The 16,159-nt window shown below is 38.3% G+C and overlaps 1 protein-coding gene across 3 annotated transcripts; it reads left to right on the plus strand.

Annotated features, from left to right (window-relative positions):
• The first annotated feature begins 4,604 nt into the window (after positions 1-4,604).
• LOC127417802 (serine/threonine-protein phosphatase 2A 55 kDa regulatory subunit B beta isoform-like) lies at positions 4,605-13,398 on the plus strand. 3 transcript variants are annotated; one of them, XM_051658053.1, is made up of 11 exons: positions 4,605-4,715; positions 4,876-4,969; positions 5,447-5,545; positions 9,466-9,563; positions 10,003-10,144; positions 10,256-10,368; positions 10,685-10,862; positions 11,650-11,814; positions 12,128-12,297; positions 12,698-12,789; positions 12,895-13,398. In XM_051658053.1, the coding sequence occupies exons 3-11, from the start codon at positions 5,488-5,490 to the stop codon at positions 13,217-13,219; spliced, it is 1,341 nt and encodes a 446-aa protein (XP_051514013.1). In that variant the 5' UTR covers positions 4,605-4,715; positions 4,876-4,969; positions 5,447-5,487; the 3' UTR covers positions 13,220-13,398. The 3 variants fall into 3 exon arrangements, with proteins under 3 accessions (XP_051514013.1, XP_051514012.1, XP_051514014.1); XM_051658052.1 differs by having other exon boundaries at positions 4,611-4,969; XM_051658054.1 differs by having other exon boundaries at positions 4,611-4,969; positions 10,023-10,144.
• The last annotated feature ends 2,761 nt before the right edge of the window (positions 13,399-16,159 follow it).

A 16,159-nucleotide genomic window follows, 5' to 3' on the forward strand; every position in this document is an offset into this window, starting at 1 on the left:
ATTACAGCGCTGTGAGAATCAGTGAAAAGCACGGCGGGAGTCACGGAAACATTTGAATTCGGCACAGAATTCTCTGGTGCAAACCTCTTGGTGAGCAAACATTAAACGGCCCGACAAAACAGCATTGACGCTGAGAAAACACAGTGACATGCACAGACATAAATTAGACTTTTCACACATCACCACCTTTATCATGAAATTACTATAGTACTGTACTAACTGTATTGACTGTAGTATTTTAGGCAGAAATCTATTCATAATAAATATTATATTACTGCTATAGCACTATTAAATTTATAATAGGCTACATTAGGGGAGTGGAGGAATATCATTATTTTTTGTTACAACTATATGGCAGTTTATAAAAGGTTTATATATATATATATATATATATATATATATATATATATATATATATATATATATATATATATATATAGTTTTACAGTTTTTCTCAATCGCTTTGGCTCAAATCTCGAATGAGAATAATTTTTTTCAAAACAAGAAGTTAAAATCTCTGAACAGTTAGTTTCTTGTTCACACCAGATTTGAATTTCTTATTCATTTAAGCAAATTGCATGTGTTTTGGCACATGGTTCAAAAGAGTAAGTACAACTGTCTACAGTTTGCACAATAACTTAATGCACATGGCTTGCTGATCAAAACTGATAAGTTGATTTTCAGTGAAATTGTCATACTCTTCAAAATTTGTAAACATTCTTTCATTGTGTGAGCCATCACATGCAAAATAATCCATTAAATTATCAAAATCTGTCAGACATACTTGCAGTGCCGGTCAACCCATTAGGCGACATAGGCGAGAGCCTAGGGCGGCATCGCTTCGGGGGCGCCGATCTACCGAGCCAATAAGTAGTGTTCAAACAAAATGCCTTACTACCACACTACTACTACTATTTCTGTTATACCTGTGTTTGGCAAAAACAGTGAGTGTAGTATGGATAGTATGCCATTGTGATCACAGCCATAGACTCATGAGCGCGTGGCTCATGAATCGAAGTGATGCCTGATGCGTGAATTAGTCTTTTGAGTCGATTCTTCTCAATTAATTTGTCTAACGTGCGGGCTGAATCATTTGAAGCTCTTTGTCACACAGTAAAATAGTAACGGGATGCTTTAAAACAATGCTGAATGAAGTGAATATTTACTTACATTGAAACAAAACCTGAAGCTGCATTCAGTTGTTTGCCAGTGATGAAGATCATGTGTAGCCTGTGAATGATTGTCTACTGCAGGTAAAGATACTTTCTAAATAAAAGTGTATCAAAACTCATTACTTGAAAGCGCTTAAAAGTACCAAAACCAAACCAATACCATGTTTTTTGGACATGTTCTTTGGAGTAGCCTTTCATATAAATACCATGATATAGGCTTATTGTATTATAAAAAATACCACGGTTTTAACATACTGTACCATGATTCTGTCACAGCAGGCTTTTGAATAAGGTAACTTTGATAAACCATCTTGTGCTGTATAATGTGAAATTAATGCTACACAATATACTGCATATAGGCTAAAGAAAATGATGCTCCTAAAATCACCAGAAATGAATGCTTTGGTGCTGTTTTTGGAAAATGAATAAATAAAATAAATAATTTTAAACCCCCTACAACATCATAGTACAATAGATTGTGTAACTGATGGGCCCCAGACTCTCCAGTAATGATGAACGCCTATAAATGTGCCTGCTGTGAAATATACTGTACAATGTGAATAGATCTTTAGGGCAGTGTGCCTTTTTATTTTTTTTTTAGACCACTTTACGTGCACTTTACATTAAAGTTATTCCTATATACAGTGATACCCATTTATGATGCCTACTTAAGAAGCCATAACATGCACTTGCATACCTCTTCTTAACATTGTTATAATGAATGTTTTGCTAGTTTGGGTTTACACACATTAGGATGTATTATGTGTTAATTTGTAAAAAAATTTGTGTAAAAAGTAATACATAGCTCTCTAATAATTTTAGTGGGGGGAGGGGGGTTACTGGAGGGTCTTGCCTAGGGTGCTAAATGGGGTAGGACCGGCACTGCATACATGTATATTCCATAAATATCTACATGGAATGTTTGTGTTTGCTAAATCTCTGGCCAAACCAGCAAGAGCAAGAGGCTGTCCACCAAGAAGATGGGAACTTGTAGTGTTACGTACTGTGAGGAGGGACAATTTTTATTTTTTTACAGAACTACCACAGGTTTTTTTGTTGTTTGCATGGATGTCATTTTGTGGCAGTTTTCTGTTCACTATATATGACTTTACATGTAAGAAATGTGTACAAATGGAACACATTGTTTACATGTAACACATTGCTACAAAAATAAATTTGCTGTATTAAGTTGTGCTCAAAAGTTTGCATACCCTGGCAGAAATTGTGAAATTTTGGTATTGATTTTGAAAAGACGTGTGGTCTTTTATTTAAGGATAGTGATCATATGAAGCCATTTATTATCACATAGTTGTTTGGCTCCTTTTTAAATCATAATGATAACCGAAATCACCCAAATGGCCCTGATCAATAGTTTAAATACCCTTGAATGTTTGGCCTTGTTACAGACACACAAGGTGACACACACAGGTTTAAATGGCAATTAAAGGTTAATTTCCCACACCTCTGGCTTTTTTAATTGCATTTAGTGTCTGTGTATAAATAGTCAATGAGTTTGTTAGCTCTGACGTGGATGCACTGAGCAGGCTAGATACTGAGCCATGGGGAGCAGAAAAGAACTGTCAAAAGACCTGCGTAACAAGGTAATGAAACTTTATAAAGATGGAAAAGGATATAAAATATATCCAAAGCCTTGAAAATGCCAGTCAGTACTGTTCAATCACTTATTAAGAAGTGGAAAATTCAGGGATCTCTTGATACCAAGCCAAGGTCAGGTAGACCAAGAAAGATTTCAGTCACAACTGCCAGAAGAATTGTTTGGAATACAAAGAAAAACCCACAGGTAACTTCAGGAGAAATACAGGCTGCTCTGGAAAAAGACGGTGTGGTTGTTTCAAGGAGCACAATATGACGATTCTTGAACAAAAATGAGCTGCATGGTCGAGTTGCCAGAAAGAAGCCTTTACTGCGCCAATGCCACAAAAAAGCCCGGTTACAATATGCCCGACAACACCTTGACATGCCTCACAGCTTCTGGCACACTGTAATTTGGAGAGATGAGACCAAAATAGAGCTTTATTCACAACCATAAGCGCTATGTTTGGAGAGGGGTCAACAAGGCCTATAGTGAAAAGAATACCATCTCCACTGTGAAGCATGTTGGTGGCTCACTGATGTTTTGGGGGTGTGTGAGCTCTAAAGGCACGGGGAATCTTGTGAAAATTGATGGCAAGATGAATGCAGCATGTTATCAGAAAATACTGGCAGACAATTTGCATTCTTCTGCACGAAAGCGGCGCATGGGACGCTCTTGGACTTTCCAGCATGACAATGACCCTAAGCACAAGTTGACCCTCCAGTGGTTACAGCAGAAAAAGGTGAAGGTTCTGGAGTGGCCATCACAGTCTCCTGGCCTTAATATCATCGAGCCACTCTGGGGAGATCTCAAACGTGCGGTTCATGCAAGATGACCAAAGACTTTGCATGACCTGGAGGCATTTTGCCAAGATGAATGGGCAGCTATACCACCTGCAAGAATTTGGGGCCTCATAGACAACTATTACAAAAGACTGCACGCTGTCATTAATGCTAAAGGGGGCAATACACAGTATTAAGAACTAAGGGTATGCAGAATTTTGAACGGGGTCATTTCATTTTTTTCTTTGTTGCCATGTTTGTTTTATGATTGTGCAATTCTGTTATAACCAACAGTTGAATATGAATCCCATAAGAAATAAAATAAATGTGTTTTGCCTGCTCACCCATGTTTTCTTTAAAAATAGTACATATATTACCAATTCTCCAAGGGTATGCAAACTTTTGAGCACAACTGTATAATCTATGCAATTAGCTTTAGCAAGACATAGGAGTTAAAAAATTTAATTTGCATCATCATCATTTCCACCATGGGATTCTGTTATGTAAACACAATACAGAATTGGAAATAGGCGCCAAAGAGGAGGCCGCTGCCACGCTACCCAAACACCCCCTCACCATATATATGTGTGTATATATATATATATATATATATATACACACACTATATGTATATAAACATATGCATGCTAACAAATGGTTACATAGAGCAGAATTCGCTTTAGCAGTGCATTCTGTCTGTCCACAACATTTTAAAATTTTTAATGTTTTTCACATCTTTATGTAACCATTGCAATGCCTCGTTTTTCCTCCCAGTCTCTTGCTCTGCTCTCAGAGACAGATGCGGTTACTAGGCAACCGCTCCTGTAGCTGTATCAGTATGAGGCTGGAGTGGGGGGTTGATTTTCAGAGTGATGCTGAGCTGCTCTCTCATTGGCCAAAATTCCCTGACCAGTCAAACGATTGGATGATTGTGTGTCGCTCAAGATCTTTGTGTCTCCCTCTATGTGAGATGCTTTGGGGGAGGAGTCAATGCAGCAGATCAGATAGATTTTTACCCCTCCCTCATTTTTTTGCACAAACATCAGTATGCCTATGCACAAGTCCAGCTGTCATGTGTTTACATCTGATTTCAGGAAAACACAACTGGAATGAACTGAACCGAAGACTCCTGGTTGTAGATGCCCCCTGAGCCAAAAGATCCTTTTTGTGAGTTTTCTGCAGTGCCAGTTTATTTTGTGTAGTTTATGTCTGTGTGGCATCAGCCTCTTAGCGTGGAGTTTCTTATGACGCTTTGCAATAGATGTGCTGATGTGTGAAAAATGGATGGTGTGCTGCTCATTCATCAAACACACGCATCTACCCACAGAGACCTTTTATACACTCAAATTCAGCAATGGAACTGAATAAATATTTCAGCATCTGATTTTTGCATCTGAAATTGCACAGCAATGTGACAGAAGGTAAGAGTTTTATATTGCATGTATGTCTTGAATTTTCTCCTCAAATAATTCCCATTCACTCTTTAGCATCTTCGTGAGTGTTTACAAGCATCCGTGAGCAGTGTAACCCTCTTTCAACACTCAAAACAACATGTCAGAGGCTATTTAAAATGTTTGGTCCAGATGGATATGTTTATGTATATGTGTGTCAGATCTAAGATAATCTTATCCCCCCCCCCCCCAGATAATCTGTTGTTTATATTGATGTGGAAAAGGATTAGATTAGCTCATCTCAGGCTCATTTCCACTGATCAAAGCCATTCTATGGATCTCATTGGTTTGCAATTGATCTGAACTGATGCTTATGACACATGCATGTTTGAATAACTGCATCTGGAATCATTCCAAGAGAGAAGCATATGTTTAAAATACCAGTAGCATGTTCAAACCCTTTCACTCCAATTTTTATGCTCATCATGACAATCTGCCTCTTTGCAGGATTGGTAGAGTTGCAGCCCCGCCCTTGGTTCTGTCCCAGAATGCTGAGCCCGGTTCTCTGTTCGGATCTCGCAGCCTTGGAGCCAGAGTACACAGAGGGTAACATTCAGGGGCGTAGCAGTCATTTTAAAAGTGGGGGGGACACAGCTGTTAGTAGGTGGCTCGCACAGATCCAACACTTACAATGCAGTATTAATATATTACAGTATATATTAATATATAAATATGATATAAGTATGATATTAATATATACGTATTATTTACTTTTAATATTTGTAGAATTTTAAAGATTCAAGTATTGCAAAATAATTGCAAAATTTTGCAAAATTAGCTGCAAAAATAAAGGCCATCTTGTGGAGCACCGGCTTCTGTTTCACACATGACAATAAAAGACTGAGCACAAGCTGGTCTTGAATAAATTATTTAATCAGTTACAATAATGGCAATTGTGCATGTGCACAATTAAATGTTTTACTCTGTGCTTGTGCATTGTGGGATTTAAAAGTATTCAATTGGCTCAAGTGTTTTGATTACATTCACCAAAATTCGTTCAGATCCATTTAATGATTCAGTGTCCATTTATGGTGATGCCAGAAGGTGATGAAAAATGAGTGTCTTGTGTGAAATTAGTTAGTCACTGAACCAATGATCAAAAGAAAATTTTAATCCTTTAAAATTTGTATGTCTACAGACCTAAAAAAAAGAGACTTTAGTAAAGGTTTTATGAATTATAAGAACAAAGCAAATTTCCCTACAGTTTGTGAGCTGCTGACAATGACTTATCAAAAGACAACAATAATAGTCTTATAATAATTTTGATGAGTTTCAATAACGTCCATATGTTTTCATGTATAATAAAGCATGTCTACATATCTATTCACTTCAGTAAAATGCCTAAGTGTTCTAAAAACACAGCAGATCTATTTTGTTTCCTACAGTTTATCAACTGCACACCAACATATAGGTAAAAAACAGGAGCTGATATTAAAAATAGCTTTACATATTTAACACAGATCTTTTTTTCTGCAGTGCATTTCACATAATGCTGCCAATCAAGAAAGATATGCTGATAAATAACTCTCATTTGTGTGTTCCTCATCTCTAGATTATTAATTTAGATCAACATAAATGCTGATAAAAAACATGGATAAATGAGCATTGTTGAAAGCAGCTTTGTAGAAATGAATGGAGCCTTGTTGATTAGACTGTCTGACTGACGGCCTATTATGTAAGAGTTGTTTTGGCTCATGAAACTCACCTGTGATTGGCTGGATGGTTGCTCAATCAGTCCCAAAGTAACAAAACACAAAGAATACTGTATACAAATCCACCATTTGGACTCATTATGGGTTTAGCTTGGAAAAGTGCGGGGGACAAAAATCACCTTTTTAAAGAGTGCGGGAGACGTGTCCCCCACGTCCCCCGTCGCTGATACTCCCTTGGTGACATTTATTAAACATACACACCATCATATACCACAGAGTTTTATGTAGACTACTCACCAAATTTTGGACACTTTCAAGTAATTATTACTTTTTTCCACATTTGAAATAATAATAAAGGCATTAAATTATGAACACAAATGAAAATGTGTTCCAAATCAAAACTATTTTATATTTTAGCTTCTTTAAAGTAGTGCAGATTACAGTGTGGTGGCGGGGGCGTGGTCGAGCGTTCGTCCGGAGAGAGAGAAAGCAGTAAGGGTGCACACACCTGAGCGCTATAATGTCTAACACCTGTTTCTGATTGCAGTTATCACTGGGGAGAGTGGTAAAAATGGACCACGCCAGAGACGAGGGAGAGAGAGCTACCCATCTGAAAGAGACTGTGTGTGTTTAGCTAAAGAGTGAAAACGCTGAAAAGTCCCTTTGAATTTGTTTTTTAAAAGTTATTCCTTTGAGTTGAAGCCCAAGTTTCCTGTGTCCTCCTTTTCCTCCCTTCCTTGAACATTTACTCTTGTGCCGAAAGAATTGGAGGAAATACGCCGGCATGGAGTCCTCGCAGTTGGCAGAAGTCATCAAGTCCCTCGCCAGTATGAACCATGCGCAACATCAGGCCCTGCTTGAGCTACACCAGGACCAGGATCGCCAATTCCAGGAGGTGCTCCAAGCTCAAGCAGAGGACCAGCACGCGATCCGGAGCCTACTACACCAGGAGAAAGCCCCGGCCGCGACCCCGGACCCAGCAGCCCCCATGCCCCCGGTTGTCCTCATGAAGATGGGGGCAGAAGATGATCCCGAGGCCTTCCTGGATCTGTTCGAGAGGACGGCCGAGATCTGGGGCTGGCCACGTGCTCAGTGGGCGGCCAGACTCATCCCATTGTTGACTGGGGAAGCTCAACTCACAACAACTACTGGCAGCAAGTCTCCTGGTGTATGATTATCTGAGGAAGACCATCCTGCAGCGGGTTGGTCGCAGCCCGGAGCAATACCGACAACTCTTCTGGTCGATGAAGATGGATGGGCGCGGCCGCCCGTTTGCCTTCGCTCAACAGCTCAGTGGTTGCTGGCTGAGGACCACGACGCCTAGGGAGTCATTGATCTCGTGGTGCTGGAGCAGCTTATCCATCATCTACCGAAAGGAACGGCGGAGTGGGTCCAGTGCCACTGCCCAGCATTGCTGGAGGAGGCCGTCCAACTGGCGGAGGACCATATGTCAGCGTATCAGAGGGCGGAGAGCCCTCCCATTCTCTCTCTCTCTCTCCCTCGTCTCTGGCGTGGTCCCTTTTTATCGCTCTCCCCAGTGCTTACTGCAATCAGAAACAGGTGTTAGACATTATAGCGCTCAGGTGTGTGCACACTTACTGCTTTCTCTCTCTCCGGATGAACGCTCAACCACGCCCCCGCCGCCACATACAGATCTGCACAATCTGTGCTTTCTCAACCACTTTCATGAGGTGCCACCTGAGACGCCTTTTAAACAGTATTGAAGGAGTTCCCATGTATGCTGACCATTTGTTGTCTCACTATCCTGGTGATTCTCATGAAACCTGTCAAGAACATTTTTAAATCCAAAGAAGCATATAAGAAATAATATTTAGCATGTATAAAATTAAGCTTGTTTTTAGCGCCATTATGATTTTTTTACATCAATTGTGACATTGTTTTTATGACATTTTACCCCCCAATTATCATTACCGCAATGCAAAAAGAGATGATTTTTTTTATCTCTTATAATTTTAATATTGACATTACCGCAACGTTAAGTACATCATAGTAGTACTCCCTTGGTACTGCCTTTAACCTTCTCTGATTTTAATGTAAAAAACAGTGTACAAAAGCTTTTATTTTTACTTTAATGCACTAAAAAATGACAGTAATGAGAATCATCATCAAAAACAATGGGGAAAGTAAAATGTCCAAACTCGTTACGGTAATGAGAATTGGGTGTTAAAATGTCAATCAATTTATAGTAATAATTTAATATAAATGTATATATATATAAAAACATTTTATTAAAAATTATAACACATTTATATCTATAAATGTAAAACATATGTAATATACCAGGACACTTTCTTGACTGGTTTTGTGAGAATCACCTATCCAGTCCAACTCACTAGTAAAAATAAAAAATTAATAAACTAATTAATTCAGCTTAGTGTAAGATGGTAATCAATGGGTTTTAAAGACCAGAAGAAAAATACATTCAAACAAGTGTGTATAAGTCTTTGACTCTTATTGAACTTAAGTAGACAAAAACAAAATTTTGACCTGTGCACTGGCACTCACAAACAAAGTGAACGTGACATTAAAATGGTTTTATTCATTTATTTAACTGTATAAACATTGCATTAGTTGACTTTGGAAAGGCAATGTTTGACTCTCAGGTTGATCTTTAGCATTACTATTATTTGATCTTTTTAAACAAATCCACATGCTGACAGCACATTATAATAAAATACATTCAGTTAGACAAGTGCAATAGACCAATTTAATTCCATTCTTAAATCATAAATAACCAAAAAGAATTTTGATTTACATACAATCAAACTGATTTAAATCTGATTTCTGATTCAGCTGATGTCATCTCTACGGTGGAGTTCAACCAGACGGGAGAGTTCTTGGCCACCGGTGATAAGGGAGGGAGGGTTGTCATCTTCCAGAGAGAACCACAGGTGAGAGATGCCCTTTAAAGACCATATTTTCTATTGAAATAAGAAGTTTGTCTTTTTAAATAGCCAATTGCCTTTAGTTTATCATTAGATGTGAAAATTTACATAAGAATGGTTTTATGAATAATTTAGACATAAATACATTCTGCTCGTGTTTCATTAATGAGGCCGAATCATTTTTAATTCTAAAAGTTTATTTTGTCAACTTATTGGAGTACAATAGCATACAGATATTGTACTAATAGCCACAACATTTTGAATTAGGTTTCTTGAGGTCTATATATTTTAACTTCTAATTACTCTAATGTTGACTCAGCCAGTCATAACACAGAAAGTAAGCAGCAAAACGAGATTATACCAAGTAATTCATTCTGGTGTGAAAAATGTGTTCATTTATGCTAATATTTTATGTGCTTTTTGTACACCCAACTCTCTCTTACAGGGCGAATATAATGTTTATAGTACGTTTCAGAGTCACGAGCCTGAGTTTGATTACCTGAAAAGTTTGGAGATTGAGGAGAAAATAAATAAGATTCGCTGGCTGCCTCCACATAACCCCGCCCACTTCCTCCTCACCACCAATGGTAACGTCTGAAATGCTTGTTTGTTCTGATAGCATTAGAAATGCAACTTATTTCCCAGAATACTGAGACACATTGTTGAATCTTTAAGAATCATGATCTTTTTATGATCAGATAAGACCATAAAGCTGTGGAAGGTGAGTGAGAGAGACAAGCGAGCAGAGGGCTATAATCTCAGAGATGAGGAGGGCAGACTAAAGGACCTTTCTACAATTACAACTCTACAGGTGTGTTAAAGGAACAGTTCACCCAAAAATGAAAATTCTGTCATCATTTACTCACCCTAATGTTGTCCGAATGGACCATGGAATCCTAAGGGACATGTTAGGTAGAATGACAGCCTCAGTCACCATTCACTTTCACTGTATGGAAAAAATATGCAATGAAAGTGAATGGTGACTGAGACTAATATGCTTTCTAATGACTCCTTTTGTGTTACACAGAGGAAAAAAGGTCATACAAGTATGTATTGATGCTCCTTCAAGCTGACAATGCTTCATTTCTCTTATTATTTTATGATGTATTTTCATGCATGTTGTGTAGGTTCCGGTGCTCCGGCCGATGGATCTGTTGGTGGAGGCATCTCCCCGGCGTGTTTTTGCTAATGCTCATGCATATCACATCAACTCCATCAGCGTCAACAGTGACTGTGAGACGTACATGTCAGCTGATGACCTAAGAATTAACCTGTGGAACCTCAACATCACTGACCGAAGCTTCAGTATCCTTTTTCTGAGAAAGAGAGAGAGAAATATAGAGAGATACAGGCCAAGGGAGACAAAACGACTGAGAAAAGGAGTGGCAGTAAATTGTTACGGTGCCTGAGAAGGCCAGTTTAGACCAGCATCATTTTCCATGTTAGTTAAAGGTGCACTTTTTTGAATATGTCATTTTGGACTTACACTGACGTCTAGGGATGCAGTATCATTCAAACGCAATAGTTTTTAGTTACCGCTACCGTCGATGAAATTCACTATTCACAATCAGCCTAGATTAATTTAATCCCTAAATGAAAATATCCAGTATCAGGGTGGTTACTGAGATTAAGCGAGTAGTATTCGGCTGGTCATGTGATCCTAACATGGCAGCCCCCATGAGGGGACCCTTTCAATGTATAATAAAACAGCTTTTATAGGCTTTTGTTAGCCTACTGATATGATTGGAGTCTTCATCTCATGTGAGTACATATGTTTCACAATTACAATTAATTTCTTTAGAAGTACAACTTCTTAAGTTAACGTAACTTAAAAATTACTGAGTGCACCTTTAATGCTGGTTAGTGCTGTTTGGTGCTAGCTGGGTTCCCACCCTTTTTGAGCAATTAATTTCCATGACTCTTCCATAACTTTCCCAGTTGTTTATGATTTCTGGAAACCAATTTTTAAAAATCATTTAGATTCAGATTGATGGTGGTGGGGGGTAGGTTAAGGTCTGTGTTAGACTGGTATGGATGATATGAAACCTCAAGTGTCTCAGTAAGTTGGTTTTCCTCAGTGAATTTCTTTCAGACATAGTAGATTTGAAGCCAGAGAACATGGAGGACCTCACCGAGGTGATCACAGTGGCGGAGTTTCACCCTCACCACTGCCACCTGCTGGCCTTCAGCAGCAGTACAGGAACCACACGCCTCTGTGACATGAGAGCCCACGCACTCTGCGACAAACATGCCAAATGTAAGCCACATTTAGTGCATATATTCAGGGGCGTATCGATCATTATTCACTTAACTCATTATAAGCAACATACCCCCAATTTCAGAAATGTCCACATTTGTCCCCTTACTTAAAGGTTTCTTGTTAAATTAAATAATGTAAATTATTTAAACTAAATTATCAAATGCAGAATATCATAAATCTAATTTGCATTTTGTGCCACTGAAAGTTTTCTCATTTATAAAGGGAGGTGGGGCTTGTTCACACTGAACGGGTTCTAACAACACTGTCCTTCTTATGATTACTTATGACATTTATATTTATGCTCCATCAGTGTTTGAAGAAGAAGTGGATCCGGCCCATCGAACATTCTTCTCAGAGATTGTTTCCTCTGTGTCAGATGTGAAGTTCAGTCATAGCGGCCGCTACCTGCTCACTCGAGATTACCTCACCGCTAAAGTATGGGACCTCAACATGGAAAATAAACCAGTGGAAACATACCAGGTCCGTCACCAACTCACTCACACAAATACACACACATACAGATGTTCTGTTTACATTTTCAGGACTCCCTGTGTATCGTAAGCTAATAGTCTCACTGAAAAGTACCAAAAATACCATGGAAATGAAATGTACTTAAAATAAAACATGTAAATGTTTTAATATTACAATGAGCTGCATAGGCCCAACAATATGAAAATGTCAAATATTAAATAACATAAAAAATAAAATAAATGAAAAACTTTGTGGAGATATTTTAAATATCTAGGGCATTTTGGTCACTCTCAGTGACATTTTTGTCCTTAGCCCTGGTTCATTTCTGACCTTGCCCCTAACCCTAACCAACGCTAACCCTATTCCTCTGATGGCCTGTTTTGTATCAAAATTTGTTTTGTTTTTTTAGGTCCACGACTACTTGCGAACCAAACTGTGCGCTTTATATGAGAGCGATTGTATTTTTGACAAGTTTGAATGTGCCTGGAACGGAACAGACAGGTGAGCCATCACCCTAACAATTTCACATTTGACCTTTGAAATATAACTCGTGATAATCCAGCTACCCTGCATCTGTTCTCTCTGAATCCCTCTCTTCCTCTTCAGTGTCATAATGACAGGGGCGTACAACAACTACTTCCGAATGTTTGACCGGGCGAGCAGACGTGACGTGACTCTGGAGGCCAGTCGCGAGGTGTGTAAACGCAGGGCTGTCCTGCAGCCACGGCGTGTGTGTGTGGGGAAGAAGAGGAAAGAGACGGATGTTTGCGTTGACAGTCTGGACTTCCGGAAGAAAATCCTCCATACCGCCTGGCATCCCAAAGAAAACATCATTGCCATCGCAGCCAGCAACAACCTTTACATTTTTCAGGACAGAATGACGCCCAATGTTCATCACAATGCACAAATACAAAGTGCGCCTCTCAAATGACAGACACACCCATCAATGGTTCCACATCCTACTGTATGTGGTATTGCACTGTACATCAGGGTTGCGCTCTATTCAGATTTTAATTGAGAATGCCTTTAGGTATCAAACAGAATGCAGAATTGTGATTCGACATTGGATTTAAGGAGTAGAAAATTAAAATGGAATGAAATTCAAAAAAATTCACTTAAATGCTGTAAGTGTTGTTTTGAATAATACCTTTCATTTTTAAGTATGAAGGACATTCATAAATTACATACATAAACATGCTGTCATACAACATATGAGGTATTCCCATAGGATGGCGTTAATTATCATAAAAAGTTTTAAAATGTCACCTATAGAAATTTGTTGTTTTATATATACAGTATGTACACTACATAAAATTATTTAAAAAAAAAAATGTATATATATATATATATATATATATATATATACACATACACACCGATCAGCCACAACATTAAAAACACCTGCCTAATATTGTGTAGGTCCCCCTCGTGCCACCAAAACAGCGCCAACCTGAGATGCTATTCTTCTCACCACAATTGTACAGAGTGGTTATCATATTCCAACTCATGAGCTGGGTGCCAATTCTTAAATTCTGAATTTTGCCCAACCCTTCTATATATGCTTCTTCAGCACAACACACATGTCAGGAGCACTCTCTATTCAGTATATATTGCCCTTAAACATCATATTTCTCATCTGGATTCAGTGATGCCAGCCACGGAACAATGACAAAAAACTATGATAAACATATATAACAGAGTTTAATGATAACAACTATAATTGTGGTCCTGAATGAGAATGTACCACTATAGTGCTATAGCATGACATGCAGTATGAACACTCTGGCTAGATATGGTTCAGCTGCCCTAAAACATGCATGTTTACAAAGCTGTTTTCTCATAAACAGGGCTTATTTAAAGGAATGTTCCAGGTTCAAAACAAGTCTGAGGCATGCTGTCGATTCCCGCAGAAAGATAATTTCGCTTCGTCCCTCAATTTAATACACTTATAATGCAAGTCTATGAAGAAAGGGAATCAGATCATATTAAGTGATAACATTAATTCTGTACAAAAATGCAGTTTTGTTTTGCATCTAAATTGTCCTTATAGCAGTGGGACTACTGTTCTAGGTGGAAGAATGCCTAGTCATGTTACCGACTTGATTCCTGTGGGTGGAGTTTGCTCCATGTAAACAGTACTTTGCAAATAGTTACGTCACATCTTGTCAATAAGAATGACTTGACTCTTTCTGGTGTCCTTGTGCATAACATGCTAAATTTACCAGATTTAGCGGCTTCACACGGGGTCCAAATTGAAATTATCTTCTGTTGTATTCATCAACATGCATGCCACAGATGCTGTTTTTAAAGCTTAACTTGTATTGAACCCTTCCTTTAAAGAGATACTTCACCCAAAAATGAAAATTGTGTAATTTATCCAACCTGATGCTGTTCAAAACCCGTATCAGAACCTTGTTAGCCTTAGTCACCATTGACTTTCATTATATGGAAAAAAAGTGACTGAGGCTACCATTCTGCCTAACATCTTCTTTTGTGTTAAACGGAAGAAAGTATTTTTAATATGGTTTTTCAACAATGTGAGGGTTATGACAGAATTTTCATTTTTGGGTGAACTATCTCTTTTAACAACAATAATAATGATTGTAAATGACTCAGAGCCTTTTGTTGCGTTCTAATGCTCTACAGTGCTTGTATACAGTAGAATTAAGTGTCTGGAGTTTTCTTTAGATTTCTTTATTTTGACAGACTGCTCAGGGATACTCTAAGGCCTCTTCCCATGTTCGATGTCAAAACTCACAAAAATGAAATCCAAAACAAGCAGCAAACAGGATAAAGGAATTGTGGAGGTCTGTCGAGAGACAATGCTGAAAGGAAAACAGCATGTGCAGGGATCAGATTCAATGCCGAGTAATCACCACCCCACCTCAAAAAAAGAAAGAATATTTCCCTTCAGTGCTTTTGTCCATGTTCTGATTGGTGTATGTTAGCTAGTGCACTGATTTGACAATTTTATCTAAAATATATATATATATAAAAAATAAAACATTGTTCACCCAAATGTCATTCCAAACCCAAATGACTTTCTTTTTTCTGTGGAACACAAATAGAGAAGCACATTGTTTGAGTGCTCTTCCATATGATGAAAAATATGGATTTGTGCTGCCAAGCTCCAAAAAGGACATATAATAAATTATATGAAAGTAGTCCATATTACTTGTGCGCTATATGCCAAGTCTTCCGAAGCCATACAGTAGCTTTCCGTGAGGAACAGGCTTAAATTGAAGTCACTATTCACTGTAAATATTGCCCTCTGTTATAGCTCTCAAATCATTTTCACACTTCCGCATGTTCAAAACTGGCACTTTGAGTCAGGTTACAAGACACAAGAACTAGCTGTGGTGCTTCAATGTGGCATTTACACATTAATTGTGATTGTGCATGAGCAAAAATGAGATTTTAGAGCTAGAAGAAGACTTTCTGTTCACACAAAGCAATCGTATGGCTTCAGAAGACTTGGAATACAATAAACAAGTGTTGACTAGTTTTATAAAGTTTTTTTTGTCCATAATGAAGAACAAATTTTTTTGGGGGGTGAACTATTCCTTTAATACACATTCTCCAAAGTGAGCCAGGTCCCTGTATTAACTATTTTCTGCATGATGCCTGGTTTATGCGTGCATTTATATAACAGGATTAATGACCACAAGAGGGCATCCACAGTGATTGTGTGCATGTCTTGGAAATGGGTTCAAATGCAAAGGAAACTAACTTGTACTAAATGGCCAGGCACCAGTATTTCTGGTGACCTCATGCCAGCATGACATCATGGAAGTGATATAAACCTTTCTCAACCTCACGCAAGCATTGTTGTGTCATTTAACTTGGACTTTTATTTCATTTAAAATAATTC

This window comes from Myxocyprinus asiaticus, chromosome 27 (genome assembly GCF_019703515.2).
Source record: "Myxocyprinus asiaticus isolate MX2 ecotype Aquarium Trade chromosome 27, UBuf_Myxa_2, whole genome shotgun sequence".
Lineage (NCBI taxonomy): Eukaryota > Metazoa > Chordata > Actinopteri > Cypriniformes > Catostomidae > Myxocyprinus > Myxocyprinus asiaticus.

Bases quoted from the DNA above. Each gene is read 5' to 3' on its own strand.
- LOC127417802 (XM_051658053.1), top strand. From the start codon at position 5,488: ATGCTGAGCCCGGTTCTCTGTTCGGATCTCGCAGCCTTGGAGCCAGAG. The intron at 11,815-12,127 runs GTAAGCCACATT...ATGCTCCATCAG, and splicing joins CTGCGACAAACATGCCAAAT to TGTTTGAAGAAGAAGTGGAT. The intron at 12,298-12,697 runs GTCCGTCACCAA...TTGTTTTTTTAG, and splicing joins AACCAGTGGAAACATACCAG to GTCCACGACTACTTGCGAAC.